The sequence below is a fragment of the Miscanthus floridulus genome, chromosome 2 (genome assembly GCF_019320115.1).
Source record: "Miscanthus floridulus cultivar M001 chromosome 2, ASM1932011v1, whole genome shotgun sequence".
Lineage (NCBI taxonomy): Eukaryota > Viridiplantae > Streptophyta > Magnoliopsida > Poales > Poaceae > Miscanthus > Miscanthus floridulus.
In genome coordinates, this window is record NC_089581.1 from 141,976,754 (window position 1) to 141,992,862 (window position 16,109).

Here is a 16,109-nt window from a genome sequence, read left to right on the forward strand (position 1 = left end):
CCCTTCTCTCTCACTTGTGGGACCCATGAAGTGATGTCTCCTATAGACACACACTATGGCTAGAACGCGCTACTTTTTCTGGCATCACTTACACGCTGCAGCCCCAAACTCAACCGAGCATCGCTGTAAGCTGGCATACATGAACAGTATCGGACACCGCACACACTACGGAGGGCCAAGTCGCAGGACCTCCACGTTGGCCGACGTGCCTCACGCAGGACCACAAACCATGCCCGTTGGCCGTCGCATACGCTGCGCATGCCAGGGACGCAGGCTGTCGCACCGCCGTTTTAGACGGACACAGATCGCGTGCAGTGCCTATTTACACGGTAAGATATGCAGTGGCCATATCTGAGCTATTCATCCGACGAGAAGCGGTTGGGATGGGATTCTACTTTTTTACTCCCCGGGCGTTCTTGGAGGGAAACTCCAGAGCTTTGGCGCCATATATCCAGAAGAGCGAGGCGGCGGGGCCGTCCGGTGGTGGGCGAGAGCAGGGAGGTCGGCGAGCTGCCGCGCCATGAAACGCCCAGGACCTCTCCTCGCAGCTAGTGGAGGCGATGCTGCTCCTCATGTGCCTGTAGAAGCTGCCGTCCTCCAACGTCCTCATCCCATCGCTCCAGGAGGCATCACGGCGTCCGCGCCGACACCGAGCAAGGCGTGCGCGTCGAAGAAGGCCAGCGCCACGTGCCTTTCCCATGCCCCCGTGCAACCTCCCATGGCGCAAAGCATGATGTGGCCGTCCGCGCGGATCAGCACGTTCTCTGGCTTAAGGTCGCGGTACACGATGCCCATCATGTGCAGGTACTCTAGCGCCAGCAACACCTCCGCCGCGTAGAACCTGCACCGAGCACCGGCGCCGCCGCCGTTAGCACTCATAGTCATAAGGTGCAGTGCTGCCGCAAAGACACGCGACGACTACTAGGTAGCACTCACCGAGCTGACGGCAGAGGGAAGCGGCGGTTGGGCATGCGGTGGCGGAGCGAGTGGAGGTCGCCGCCGGGGCAGAACTCCATAACGACGCAGGAGAAGTGGGGCGCGGCGTCGAAGTCGGCGAAGAGCGTGGGCAGGAACGGGTGGTCCAGCACGCGGAGGATCCGCCTCTCCGCCGCAGCGCGCTCCAGCTTCTTCTTGGCCACCACGCGCCGGTCCACCACCTTCATCGTGTACAGGCAGCCGCAGGGCTGCCGCCCCGCCTCCGTCTTCGCGTCCGCCTCCGATCGGAGACGGCACAGGTACACGGTGCCGATGTCGCCGCCGCCGATGCGGCGCAGCAGCCTGAAGTCCCGCGGCCCCAGCGGCGCCGCGGCCGACGTCGACGCCGCGCGGATCGCCGCCCACGCCGCGTCCCCGGACCGGTGCGGCCGCGCCGGCGCTGGAGACGGGGAGGAGGAGGCCGCCGCAGCCGGAGCAGCAGACGCCGCCAAGGAGAGGGCCGCGGACGGGGAGCAGTCGAAGGAGAGGCGGGACAGGCTGGAGCACCGCGGCAGGCTGGCGGCGCTGCTGGCCGAGCTGAGGCTGAGTTGGGCGCGGCCGTCGACGACGCCGTCGTGTCGGCGTCCGACAGCCGCTCCTCCCCGGCCGCTGGCCTCGGCGCCACCACCTCCAGCATCGCGAGCCCCGGACCAGGGCCCGGCTTGTTCCCGACGCGCACCGCGGCGACCATGGCCGGCTGGCAGCTCGCTCTCTGTGTGTCTCGTGCACTCGCGGCAAGGCGTGTGTGCGTTGCTGGTTGTCCAGTGCGGACAATCCCATCCCAACCGCTTCTTGTTGGATGAATGGCTCAGATATGCCCACTGCATATCTTGCAGTGTAAATAGGCACTGCACGCGATCTGTGTCCGTTTTAGACGGGCGGGCGCACTTGCCGCCGCGCTGTCGCTCATGCCGAGTGGGCTCGTTGGCAGTACTGTTGCCGTTGCCGTCCATGCTTGCCACGTCGGGCGACCCGCCTGCCGCGTTGCCGTTCATGCTGAATAGTCGTGGATATCCCTAGCTTGCTGGCTCACCACTGAAAGCACTTGCCACCATAGTACATGTGCGTCTACAAAGTTACCAAAGCAACAATAGCAATGAATGACAAGGCGCGTTTCCGCGCTCGCCTAGGCGCGCCCAGGCGCAAGGTGGAGCCTTCCCGCGGGGCCTAGGGGGTGAGGCGCACCTCTAGGCGTTGGGCGCGCCTCCGCGGAGCTCCGCGGCGCCTACGCCGCGCCTGGGCGGCGAGTAGGCGGAGGAGGCGGCGCCTAGGCGGCGGGAGCGCGCGCACGTTTTGGCGGGCGGGAGCAGGCGGGAGCGCGCACGCGAGAAGCCGGGTGCGCGGGAAAGGAAGCGCCCGCGCGGGAAGAAAAGAGCACGGGTGGTAGAGAGGATGAGAGAGAGAGATACACACAGTGAGAGAGTCCCGAGCTCGCTCGCCGGCCCCTTGCCTCCGACCCGAGCTCGTCGACCCGTTGCCTCCGACCCGAGCTCGCTCACCGGCCATCTTCTCCGTCCGTGCAGGCCTCCCCGCCGGCCCACCGCCGCCCCTAGAGCTCCCGTGCGGCCCCTCCTCGCGCGGGGCGCCACCGGTGGTGACCTTCTCGCTACCCCTGGTCCCGCCGCTCGGGAACCCCAAGGTAAGGTGAGGACATGAGGTCCGCCCACCCCCTGCTCCTCTCTCCTCTGCTCGGCTGTGTTGTACTGCTGTGCTCGTAGTACTAGTAGTTAACTGGGTTGCAGCCCTGTTGGGCGTCCGCTCAAGTCTCAGCTTACCAACTGAGCTATTGCTTCAACACAGCAAGTTTTTTCATAAACTAGAGCACTGATGTTGTTTTACTTGTATATTCTGTATAAATGACGAGAGTGTTTAGTTGAACTTGGTGTGCTACCATGATACAAAAAAAATGTCAAAAGTGTTTAGCTGAACTTGGTGTGCTACCATGATACAAAAAAAATGTCAAAACGCCTAGGCCTGCCTAAGGCGCTAGGCGATGGGTCACCGCCTAGCGCCTAAAAAAACATTGAACAATAGAGTTTTTGCAATAAAGTTTTTTATGACCAGGTGGCCTATTCTCCAAGGAGATTGAAACGTAACTTATATCAAGTATTACAACCATGGCTACAAAATAATTCCCCTAGAACAAAATAATCTGAAACAACCTATAACCAACAACGAATATCAGTGTAGCTACATCTATTTCCCCCTCACAGCTTCTCCAAGCCAAATCCCTAAACAAGATTTCTCTACAGAATATCTATTGTATTTACATTATCAGGGCCACATTACCAACCTTCTCAGGTAGATGACCCCGTGACAAACAACAAATAAAGGGTATACAGGTTAGAAGCACGCTCAACAATGCACATTGCCTTGACTTAGCAGCTTTTATTTATTCTAATTCCAAAAAACACAGTACAAAAAGTCAGCTTCTATTCCAAAAAGAGATGGATATCTATCCCATCAGTCAGCTCTTAGTCTTAAGATTTCCTTCGCTGTCCTCTTCCTAAAATATTCCATGTGTTCCTGCAGAAAGAAACAATTCTTTTGGGTAAGTATCATTCTGCATAATCACACCATCTTTCAGGTCGGCACGTGGTTATACAATGTTGATAACTAAAACAAGCATCTTCATGCAGGTAAAAGGTTCGCATGGTTAAGTGCTAGCCTACCTAGTCTGCTAAATTTTTAGTAAGCATGTTCACCCACCTGACTAAAAGACAGGGGCAGTCCTCTGCTGTGGAAATCAATGTACTTGAGCATAAACATACCGCAGTCCCACCTGTTACATGAAAAGGTCCTTTTGTCACCTACATTTCCATTACATGTTACAATTCCAAAAAAAAAAAAAAACTTGTGCTAGATATAGTTATATTTTTGTATCTTTCTCCAGCAACACAACTCCATAAGTTTCCCTATTAGTACTTGGGTCACAGAAAATACTATACATATGTCTAGTAGAAACCACATTCAGTGGAGGTATGGAAACATTTTGGTGTGGCAGGCATCTTAGCATGAACTACTATTTCATAAATAAAATGTAATCGCACAATCACACACACACACCCCTTTCAATTCAGGAAGACGCGCGAAAAAAACCCCTTCAAGTTCAAACTATATGCGTTTGACAGTACTAAAAATGAGATACTGAAAATGACAAGACTAAAGTAAAATGGAACAGCATCAAAAGTTTTTATTCACTTAAAACTACCCATACTGTTGCTTCGAACACATTTGACTGTATAGTTAAATTATATGGGTGCGAAGAAATTCCATAGCTCCATCAAATACATGGAATGAATTCATAAAAATTGCACTAAGTTGAAGTTATCTAAGCAATGAAGCCACACACTAACTAGCCTACTGAACGGTACATGAGTTAGAAGGAAAGAAACATCATTACTATAAGCATGACATACCCATTCTGCTGTAAAGGAATATCATCAACTAGCTCTTCATGCCACGAACTGGTGTTGATTACTCTGTTACTTTTGTCCTTCACTTCCTCTGAAATATATCGAGCCTGCATATGTAAAACACATGTATGACACCATTAATTCACCAAGCTGATTTAACATACAAGCCTACCAACATACCCAGCTAATTTTTACTTTGATTTAGAATAGATTGGGTTGGAGAACAAGGACTAGAGGTCAGGCTGGGCAAATAAACCCGAGACGGAGACCGAACTACCCGAATTCTCGGTCCTCGGTTTTCAATTCAGTCACAGGTTTCCATAGACCGACCTTTTAATCCATTTTTCAGTTCCTTGTCTCGAGTACCCGAAACACCGAAGTACCTGATCTCCAATATCTATCCCTCGTATATCACCTGCTGTCCCTATCTCAAAGCATCAAATCCAATGTCAGGCAGGCTGAGCCCTCATCCTGTCATCCATCAATCCCCGTGCCTATCCTGTGACTGAGCGGCAGCAGCACATGAGGGCCAACCTTCACGCGGGAGCGGGGGCACAGGTGAACAATGCTGCCGCCCCAGGCCCCCAGCAGCACAGCGATCCATAGCAAGCTAGCAGCACACGGCGGCTAGGCGCAGGTGCGCAACGACGCCAGCACGCAGCAGCACAAGGGGGCAGCCTTGAAAGGCAAGCAGCACAGGGGCACCGCCGCACCAACAGGCAGCACAATGTAGCGGCATTGCATTGCCCAGGGGACCGCAGCAGCAGCACAGGATTCAGGTGAAGACGGCACACATGAATGCTGTGAATCTAGAGGAGACAACGACGGGAGCAAATTGCACGTCGTCTTGCTTCTCAGTGTTGTTCGATTAAACCCGAGAAACTGAACCAATAGCTCGGGTACCCGAAGGGTCGGTCCTTCGGTCATCGGGCACAACTTCAGTTCTCATTTTGTAAAAACTAAAATAAAAAAAAAGACCGAAAATTCGGTTAAAACCGAATGCCCACCCTGAACTAGAGGTCTCAAGGACCATGTGAAAGTGCATAACAGATGTGCCAAAGTCCATAGCCATCTAAGTCTAGCAATTCACCAATTTTAACGAGGACTGGAGATGCATATTAATAGAAAGAAATGCTCACATAAGGAACAATAGCTGTGTAGTTAACAACACTTCCTCAAAGAATTAGCATGCAAGGATATAAGATCTAATGGGCACAGTTATCTTGCTGTCAAAGCTGGAATTTATTTTTAGGCCAATTTTTATTCTGGACGAATCAATTATGCTTACCAGTACTCTTGGTACATTATGATCCATGCCACCAAGGGAATCAAGATACTGAAACGTATTTTCCTTCATGTTTATAATTGCTAAACACCAATGTACATCTTTATGCACAGGGACAAATATCTATAAAGAAATTCAGAAAGCACAATGAGATAAATGCAAGCCAAACAAGGTTGGGAACATGTAACAAAAGAAAAAGAATGTAACATTTACATTACTTTATCACATTCAATGAGTTCATATCCCAACTTCTTATGGGAGGTCCATCTTTTAACAGACTTGTAGTCATAGCCATTTTTTCCACAAGCAAGCTGAGCAACATTCAGGAAGTCAGTAAGGATCAACATTCATAGGGTGACAAATTTTGTCCATGAATAAAAATCAAACACACAATTGCAAGGCAGAAGTCCATGTCATCAGTGGAAAGGGGTTTAAACAAAAGTGAATATAGCTGATATACAGAGAGGTCCAAAATGTGATTTCATCCCAAACAAAAAAAACAAAGATACATCAAATACATCGGTATACATTACCACACAAAAATCCAAATCAAGATAGTACAGTCTAAGGAACCAAGAAGGCAAATCAAGTAATAATAATGCAATATAAAGGGTTTGGGTAGATAATACAATCTAAGGAACCAAGAAGGCAAAGTGGCAAACAACTCAGAGATTCAGGAGGGCAGTTATATCTAATTTCTATATCTACAAATGTGTGCCACCATGGCAAATATGTAACCAATTTTCCTAATTATAACGACCACATACCATTATAGATCGGTCACATTAAAACTATAGAAACTACCATGTATATATAGTAATGCAAGTTCGTTACTGATATGGATTTGTGCAAAATTAGCAGTCAAAGGTTTGACAACTAATTCTCCAAGCGCTACAATATCCACACATTTATAAATAAGAGGGACTAATACTCAATGTAATATATGAACCACCACAAAACTAAACTATGATATGCTACCATTCAAACTTGATTATGTCATCTATATTTCTTATATAAGAACTAATACTGAAAAATTCAAATCAACAATTCAACGTCTAGTTCATGAAGAAAAAAACAAAAAAACAGGGAGAATATATGCAAACACATGCCAATCTTAGTATGGAAAAGAGATGTAAACATCCTGCAGATGCAATAATTGAAGCATAAAGAAGAATACAATCTAACCTTCTTATAAAAGAATGTATTAAAGAAATGGCATTTCAGAAACCTTTTTGGTTCTCTTTTCTCTCTCTCCTTCAACAATTCAAGGTACAGGTTAATAACCTACAAGTATAAGAAATATTTATCATGATCAAGCATGGAGACATGTAATCACTCACATTTGTGAAGGATAGAATTAGTGAAGTGTGTTTAGGATATACAGCAGGAGTATGACCTCATCATTTAACCAGCAACGGGGTCTCAAGCACTGGAATTTCTCTTTGCTAATCTCAATGTTAGATGGTTCATGCAGCACTAGAACTTTGCTACTGAAATGAGGAAACCAGGGCACTCAATTAAGCTTATATGGTATATTAGGAAGCTTTAAAAACATGCAAGCAGGGTCGTGAAAGAGTACCTCGGGCCTCTACTGTGGAAACAGTCATGAACTTCATTTTCCTCCTCAGCAGTGAGAGGTTTAAATAGTTCAGACAGATCCTAGAATAGCCAGTAGTTAGATAAAGCATAGAAAATTGGTGCAGAGCTGCCATCAAATATGTGCATAAAATGGTCAGTAGCTTTTTATATAGGCATGCAGTTTCACAGAAGCCTTTTAAAAAATATCATTCATGCCTCTTCTAAGTTATTTATCAATTAAAAGACCATTTAATCATAGAATTGTTCAATCTTGCCGCTAGAGACCATTTCAAAGCAATTCATTGAATTTTCTATTCCAGAACACCAATTTCATATAAGCCCCATTAATTCAGTGCAAGATGGAAACTTGATCACTCATTTTTTTTCTTCCAAGTCACCTAGCATGACAATAGCAAAGCAGAGTATAAAAGGGTCAAATTACCTCCTTGACAGCCTTGTCTGACTTCCGTATCTCAGAAAGCTTCTCCTCTTGGAACTTCATGTCGATCCCTATTTCCTCCAACCTACTATTGTGCTGTGTCGTCGCCTCGTATGCCTTCTTGTAGTATGGCACCCTTTTCTTCCACTGCTGAGGCTTCACCGCCTCCGCCTCCAACGTAACCTTCCTCGGATCCGTAACCCTCCGCCGGTCCACAAAAGGCAGTCCAGTCCCCGCCTCCTCATCCATGGCCACAGTGAGATCCTGCCGCTTGCGGACCCAGCGACTGAAGAGCCCCCGCCCATCATCACTGGGCCTGCCGAAGGCGCTGGAGATGTAATTGCCCATGTCGAAAGCTAAGGACCTCGCCTCCGGTGGTAGCAGCAAGAACCCGCGGCGGAGGCGCTGGATTAGGCGGGTGTGGCTCTGCGGGCCGTGGAAGTGGCGGGGCAGGGGGGAGGCGTCGAGGTGGCGCTTGCGGAGGTTGGGGAAGAACGCGGGAGTCGAGGCGGTCATGGCCAGCAGGAGACGGCTAGGCCATGGAAGAACCCGGAGCGCAAACCCTAGCAGAGCCCGAGCTCGCGGGGAGGGGAGAAGGCGACCGGCGGGGGGGGGGAGAGGAGACGACGGGCACCCGATGCTTTTTTTCCCCACTCGACTCGAGAATTGGGAAATTACAAATAGGTCCTCGTATATGGAGAGGGTCGAAAGTTTTTCCTAAACGGCCCGTGAGGCCCGGCCCATGCATCACATCACGCGACTCTCAACGTTCACTCCTTCGTGGGCTCGTGGCTTCGTCCGCTCCTCCCCGCTTGGGTCCGAAGTCCTCGTGATTGCCGGTCAAATCCGACCTGGAAGATGAACTACCTTTCTGGTTGATTTTTGCCGATATTTTTTTGAATTTTACAGTGCTGGTGATCACGACTACATAGAGCTGCACCAGAAGCGCCATGGGCGGAGGACGACGGACTAAGCGCAAGCGCGAGGTGAATAAGCTCTCACAGCAGGCCAATCTCAAAAAAAAAAAAAAAAAAAAAAAACTCTAACAGCAGGCCCATAAGGTGCGTTGCGGCCTTGCTGGTGGGCGTGGCCCGATTGGTGGAATCGTGCCTCCTCCTCTTTCATTATATGGTGTTTTATTTGTTCTGCTAGAGTGTTGGTGATGCTCGCTTGACTTCGTGATGGTGTAGCTGCTCGGTGCCGATGGCAAGAGGTTTGCGTGGAAAAGGTATGCTGAGAAGGCACTGATGAAGAAGACGTAAGTGACCCTCTTACTCTCTGTTGTGATTATGAATCAGGGAGTTAAATACGTGGGAATTGACGGGATTAAACTGCTCAAAGGATGGCACATTGAGTCTTTGTGTAGAAAATCACAAAACCACAAAACATTTATTAATTCGGCCAATTCAATGTACCTGAAGCTACTGATGTGATTAATGGAACTGACACGTGATTGATGATTTCATATTCTATTTGGAAATTCAAACTGCAGTATGTAGGATCACGCTCTGAATTCAAATTAATATATATAGGCCCCTTTGGCACAGCTCACAGAGCTGATTCTCTGCTGAATTTAGCAGGAGCTCTGCCAAAAAGTTTCCAGAGAGAAGTAATTCTCTGCTGATTCTATGAAGTGATTCTCTGAAATGAACTAAGAGGCTGGGAGCTAAACCTAGCTCAAGAAGAGAAGGTGCAGACGATAATTGTTAGGGAATTTGATTGGTCTTTTGAGATGGGTGTTGTGAACAATGACTTCAACACAGGCATGTTTGAGGTGGAGGATGCAGATGAAGATGCATACCTTGATTGCAATGACATATCCCATCAGATGATGAGGAAGTAGAGGGTGAGGATCAGAGGATGAGGAAGTAGCAGGTGAAGCAACGAAGGAAGACGAAGACTATGACATGTCAATAGGTGTGGATGATGAGTACAATTCTGGCCCAAGTATTCAGGATGATGTGCAGGAGGTGGAGGATGAGTACAGTTATGGCAAAAGTATTCAGGACAACAATGATTCAAATGAGTTAGATTGGGATTCCTTTGAAGGTCGAGTTGATGGGGCACTAAGATTGGAGTACAATAATGAAGAACTGAGACAATTGAAGGCTGCCCATGTGAAGGTACCAACTGTACCGAATTTCATGGGCATTATTTTAGATGATCAGGCAATATGTGACACCAGTTTGACTATGTTGCAAAAGCAATACTGACGAGTGAGGATAAGGAGATTAAGAAGGGAACCGTATTTGATAGTTTAGAGCATCTCCAGTTTTTCTCATGGACTATGCCTTTAGGTTTCATAGGTCGTACTATGTTACCCACTCTGATAGGAACAAGAGGTACATCATGCTTTGCAAGCAAGGATGTCTATGGGGACTATGGGCTCGTTGGCAAAAAATGGTAAGTAGAAGATTTGTAATATTAGGCAACCTCATACATGTTGTACTTGTAAGGAAAAGGGTGCCCATCTACAAAATATGTTACCTTGGTTGTCGTCTCATTGGCATTATTAGGGCCAATAGCAACACATAGGTTTCTACGATTATCGAATCAACATTTGGATTCACTGGTTATATAGTGAAGTACTCAAAGGCATGGCGTGCCAAGAAACATGCTATTGAGTTGCTTTTGGTAGATTGGAAAGAGGCTTACAATAAGGTCCCAAGAATATTGAGTGTGATGAAATACTTCAATCCAGGCCTTAGGTGGTATCCTTACACCAGTTGTAACACCTTAACTTGTTAGAAAGCCTGTAGTAGTTGTGTTGGCCCATGTGTGGTTGTGGTTATTGTTGGTGGGTTTAGTACCACATTAGAAGTTTAAGAGTGTGAGGACCAACTTATAATCCTTGTCACTCCAAATGTAGCACCTCTAGGTTAACCCTTTTACACAAAGCGAGGATAAAAGTGTAAAAGAGATGATACGCGTATGCAAGCCCATTCCACGTGTAGAGCAGATTTTGGACACATGGTGTTACACCGGTTAGACTTTGATAGATGTTGATGGCATTCCTAAGTTTGTTTTTCATAGAGTGTATTGGTCGTTCCCTCAGTTTTCTAAGGTGTTCAAGCATTGCTGTCCCGTAGTACTTGTTGATGACACTTTCTTGATAGATAGGTACAAGGTCGTGTTAATGATTGCGGTAGGAGTGGACCTAGAAAACCAACTAGTCCTGTTAGCATTCGCTTTGGCTGAGAATGAGAACGGCCAAAGCCCGTAGTGCTTGTTTGATGGCACTTTATTGACAGGCACATACATGGGTGGGTTGATGATTGTGGTAGGCTGATATGTATGATTTCCGAATGTCATATCATAGGCTACTTACTGTGGCCCAACAACATGTGCATGGTTGCCCTCCTCTTGAGCATCGCTGGTGCATGAGACACTTCACGGCCAACATGTAGTCACGTCAGAAGGAAAAGGAAGTGGTTCAGAAGCTCAAGTCTCTTTGTGGTTGTTGAAATGAGAAGAAGTTTGATGAGACACTACAAGAGTTAGAAAAAAGTTTTGAAAGGGAGAAGAGGTGGCTTCAGGACTAGATGCAACACAAGGATAAGTGGGCTCTCACATTCAATGAGGGAGGATGTAGGTATGACATAATGACTACCAATGCGCCTGAGTGATTTAACAAATAAGTTTTCAAGGGTATTTGTGTCGTGCCGATGTTAAGGATTGTAGAGTACACATTCAGGAAGTGCAACAAATACTTTATGAACCAATGGAACACAACTAAGTTGTCCAAAGAAAAAATGGGGGAAAGTTAGTAGGGTGTTTTTGGAATTGTAGAAGACGCTGGCTTGCAACCAAATTGACGAAACCTATGGGCCGTCGAGGCTAGTGTACAATGTAAGGTCAGCTGGAGATACTAATCCCGGCAGCGAGAAATATGAGGGGGAGAACTTTTCATGTCCCTTTCTCTCATTTCATAATAGCATGCAAATGCAGGTAGCCTCCCACAATTAGTTCCTGTTTTACATTTATCTCTTTTCTCTCTCTTCAATCAAATGACTCAACAATTCAAATTCACATTTGACAATCAAATTCAAAAGGTATTATAGGCCATGAATTTGAGGTCGGTAGCAATTGCAATCGAAAGTATAGTAGTTCATCATTGCACAATGTAATTGCCTAAGTCAGAAATAGTATTCCACGGTCGCACAACCCAAATACCTTAATCAAAATCAGAATTAAATATCATTGCGCACACATGCCAATATCCTCGTACCATATCCAATTTCAACCTTGCCTACTTAGCAAGAGCAGCAGGGGCAGGCCATATAATGAATCCGTAAAAATAAAATAAAAGAAGCACTAAGGGCCTTTTGGCAGAGCTCAAGCTCACAGCTCTACGTAGAATTTGGTGTTTGTTTAATAAAATAAACTATCATAAACTTCTATTTTTAATCTAAAAGAAGAACAAGGTGACTCAACAAAAGACCCTTCATCAGTCCACAGCTCCAACTCTATAGATTTCTAGAGCCAGAGATGACTTGCTCTAGCTGTACGAGCTTGTATAGAATTGTACATTAGCTGGACACGAAAAATCAAATTGTGGATTTTTTATAGCGTCTCTTCAAATATACTTTAGGATTGCTCAGTAGGCGGGTTAGATTTGCTCTCTGTCCATCATCTACAAAAACACTCGACACGTACGTACACGGGTTAGATTTGCTCTTAACTCTTAATGAAGTTTGCTATTATTAAAAAAAAGCTTCTGCAAAAATGCATTCTCTTCTTCTGATAGGTTGGCAGCCTAGCTTTATCCATGCATGCTGGAGTTGATTGGTGCTTCCTCTTCTTCTGTCCACGCGAAAGGGTCACTATTTTCAGCTCGCATGCATTACATGCAAATCGCAATAATTCAAATTCAAATATAATTTGCAGAGGAAAGGTACAGTCTGCCAACCATACTGGAATGGTCGTAAAGTTTATACTCTTTTTGGCCTCATTCTGAAGCATGCGACATTGATGTGCGATTGTTGTGGTGTAATGGAACAAACTTGTATGGTTGTACTGTTACTATCTTCGCCTCGGCCTGATCAGGGCAAGCTATAGTATAGCTCCCCACGCGCCACTTCATGCCGAATGAGCACGTCTCCCTCCCTGCCTCCCTGGTCTACCATCGTTGGCAGAAACCGATCGTGAAAGCCATGCATGTACAGTGTTGTCACTCAACAATCAACATGTCCATGCACATGCACACATAATAATTTGTGAAAGCCATATGCTCTTTGTCTTTTTGAAAGATATTGCTTAACGAATGTGGCCAAACAACCACATGCAAATCAATTGATATATATAAATGTGCAGAGTTCTATTATGCATTTTTACAGAGGAAACTAAACCAGTAGCATGAGACCAGAAAGTGGAATCTCGATATTTCAAACTGAGACCACTGAAGCCATCACGTTTTTTTTTGCACCAACAGACCAAAACTGTGCTACTTCCTCCATCACAAATTATAAGTCGTTCTAACTTTTTTGAAGAGTCAAATCATCTTAAGTTTGACCAAATTATAATTATCATTTAGGGCCTAGAAAATATAATTTATTAATGATTTTGAAATTCATTTTTTTAGAATTTTTCAAATGATATCGGATGAAGAAATGACCAAAACCCAAAGTTGTAGTACTCAAAGAGATCTAAAACTTTCTAGTTTAATTTTTTTATTTGAATCTCAAATATGCATTACAATATTCACCAAAGTGAATGCAAAAGGAATGTTCTTAGTTACAAGTGACTCTGAAATATAGTGGTAAGAAAACAATGCGCAAGATTAATTGTATGACTTGCGCCGTGGAGGGCGTTAGCTGGCGGGCTTCTCTGGTCTCTTTTTACTATTTCTTCCATTTTACAAATTCTGAAAAAACATTTATACTGGTGGTTTGTATAAATATGCCACCATTATAAGCAGAAATATTTACATAGATGGTTTTCAAGTGATGTCATATAAAACACCACTATTTTAACTTACCTTTCACACCAGCGATTGATAATACTGTTAGTACAAATGCAAGAAATACCGCTGATAAAAAATATTTTATTTACTACTTATGGCCATGTTCGTTTCGCTAAAATTTGGTTGCTGCTGATGCTGATTTGTTGTAAGAAGAAAACAATGCTTCTTCACTGAAAAATACTGCTGAAGTAGTGCTGAAAAACTGGGCGATATACGCAAGCCGTACGTGCTCCTTTGCTGCTGCTTGCTGCACGGTGCAGACGTGAAGTGCACAAGGGTGGCACACATGCACGCTTCGATGAACGGCGATCGGCAACAGCAGGCATGGTTGGTGTTGGCTCACATTACTCCCGGTCACGTGGCTTCTAGAAAATTTCTTTAATACTATTAGAATCTACTTCCTTTGTTTCAAATTATTAGACATTTTGATTTTTTAAGATATGTAATTTTACTATGCACTTACATATACACTATATATAGATATATAATAAAAACAATGTACTTAGAAAGCCAAAATGTCTTATAATTTGAAGCGGAAAAAGTATAACTTATATGTTATTATTTTACAAATTATGGCTTCTCTTCAACATCATCGAAACACTTTTTTTACCCCTTATATATTATTGATGAAGACTCACGATCACTACCCATGCAAGTTTTTCCGTGACGTTCCGTATGGAAAATATAAAAAACCGTCAGGGAAGATCGTCCGTGACGGTTACCGTTAAGGATGACCCATCAGGGAAAATTTGACAGGGAAAGTCGACCTTTCCTGATGAAGAACCGTCACTGAATATTTCCTGATGGCCTCAGCTGTCAGGGATAACGTTCCGCGTCAGAACAGTTAGTTCACTATTAGTTAGCCTTCAATGGAATATAAAGGATACAAAAATGTGTTTCGATGGCAATGAAGAGAAATAGTAATTTCTAATGGCATATAAGAAATATTTATAGGTTTTATTGATATACTTTCTCCGTCCACAAAAGAAATCTAATTATCACTCTTTTAGGAGTCAAATAATTTAAGGTTTGGCCAAAGTTATATAAAAAATATTAACATTTATAATACAAAATAAGTATCATCAAATTAATTATAAAATATGTTTTCGTAGTAAATAAAACTAGTTAGACATAAATGTTAATTATATTCGCTATATAAACTTGATCAAAGTTAAGCTATAGTTTAACATGCACAAATCTCATAATATTCTCTATTGGGTGTGTGTTATACATTAGGGACCTTCTAATAAGTATATAAAAGGCTCAACTATAAGGTTTGAGGGTATAATCGTTTTATAATTCATTTGTAATTATGAGCCCGAGAAATATGTATATATGAATTGGTACCGATAGCGAACTATATGAACATAATTGTTACTGCTGAATACTTAAAATGCATCCAAAATATCTAAATTAATATTAATTTGTTTCTCTTCAGCAACTATTGCCAATTCATTTCGATTTTTTAGAGTGCTCATACTCTTAAAAAGAATTATCAGTGTATCTTTTTTAGAATTCTACCAACTCATCTTCTCTTTTTCTTTTCTCCATGTAGTAGGCTGAAATTTTTAGAGATATATAAAAATATTAGTAACCGAAAGTAAAGCTAAAGTAAAAAAGTTAATCTTTTAGTATAGTGGTAATGTTTTCGAATACACGGTACAACTCAGACATTCATAACGCACGCACACTCACCTCTATGAACGCACATACGCAAATCCTACCTCTATGAGCATCTTCGAAGACCGGTGCCTCGCTGTCGATGAGAACGTCGCTACCACTGAAAGCACAATGCCGTTAAATCCAGAAATATTCGCTCCCACAGAGAGTCAAACTCATGACCTGAATTACTACTAAGACTCTTGAAACCACTAGGATGCAGGCCTTACATGACGCCTGAAGAACTGCAAATAGTCGAATCACAGGATATGTGACTGGAGGTAGAAATTTAGAAACATGAAGATTGTACTCCCTCTGTCCCTAGATATACGTCGTTTTCGTTTCTTGAGAAACAACTTTGACTAAATATATATTAAAAATATTAATATTTATGTTACATAATTAGTATTATTAGAAAGATTTTTAAATCTAGTTTTTTTAATAAATTTATTTAGAGATACGCACGTATTTTTTATAAATCGAGTCAAACTCGTGGCACGCACAACGACAACTGTTATTTAGGGATAGTGTAGAGGCGAAATTGATGCCGCAGATTCATAGCAAATATACAATCAAGCATTGTAGGAACGGAAGATAATGAAGATTGGCCTCTTGGTCTCAGCGATGTGAGCCGATGGATGACAGCGAGTCTGCCGGGCGGCCGGCGGGCGAAGTGGAGACGTCGTGTTCTCGTAGGGAGCGAGCGATGCAACAGCCAACAGCCAGCCAACGATCTGTCTACCTGCCGTCGTGTCATTGTCGTCGCAGAGAGCCAGACAGGCAGGGAGGACGTCG

The 16,109-nt window shown here is 44.6% G+C and overlaps 1 protein-coding gene and 1 pseudogene across 1 annotated transcript; both read right to left on the reverse strand.

Annotated features, from left to right (window-relative positions):
- Positions 1–390: 390 nt before the first annotated feature.
- LOC136539916 (protein kinase PINOID-like) lies at positions 391–1,781 on the reverse strand (annotated as a pseudogene).
- Positions 1,782–3,018: 1,237 nt separating this feature from the next.
- LOC136539917 (putative ubiquitin-like-specific protease 1B) lies at positions 3,019–8,327 on the reverse strand. The gene is made up of 9 exons (XM_066531900.1): positions 7,697–8,327; positions 7,256–7,335; positions 7,073–7,166; positions 6,862–6,960; positions 5,895–5,987; positions 5,680–5,799; positions 4,395–4,498; positions 3,685–3,757; positions 3,019–3,501 (listed from the first exon to the last, which is right to left on the reverse strand). Exons 1-9 carry the CDS (start codon positions 8,207–8,209, stop codon positions 3,439–3,441), a joined length of 1,239 nt encoding a protein of 412 aa, XP_066387997.1. The 5' UTR covers positions 8,210–8,327; the 3' UTR covers positions 3,019–3,438.
- Positions 8,328–16,109: the final 7,782 nt, after the last annotated feature.

Bases quoted from the DNA above. Each gene is read 5' to 3' on its own strand.
- LOC136539917 (XM_066531900.1), bottom strand. From the start codon at position 8,209: ATGACCGCCTCGACTCCCGCGTTCTTCCCCAACCTCCGCAAGCGCCAC. The intron at 7,167-7,255 runs GTACTCTTTCAC...TCCTCATTTCAG, and splicing joins TTCCACAGTAGAGGCCCGAG to TAGCAAAGTTCTAGTGCTGC. The intron at 3,502-3,684 runs GTGGGTGAACAT...TTCTTTCTGCAG, and splicing joins TGCCCCTGTCTTTTAGTCAG to GAACACATGGAATATTTTAG.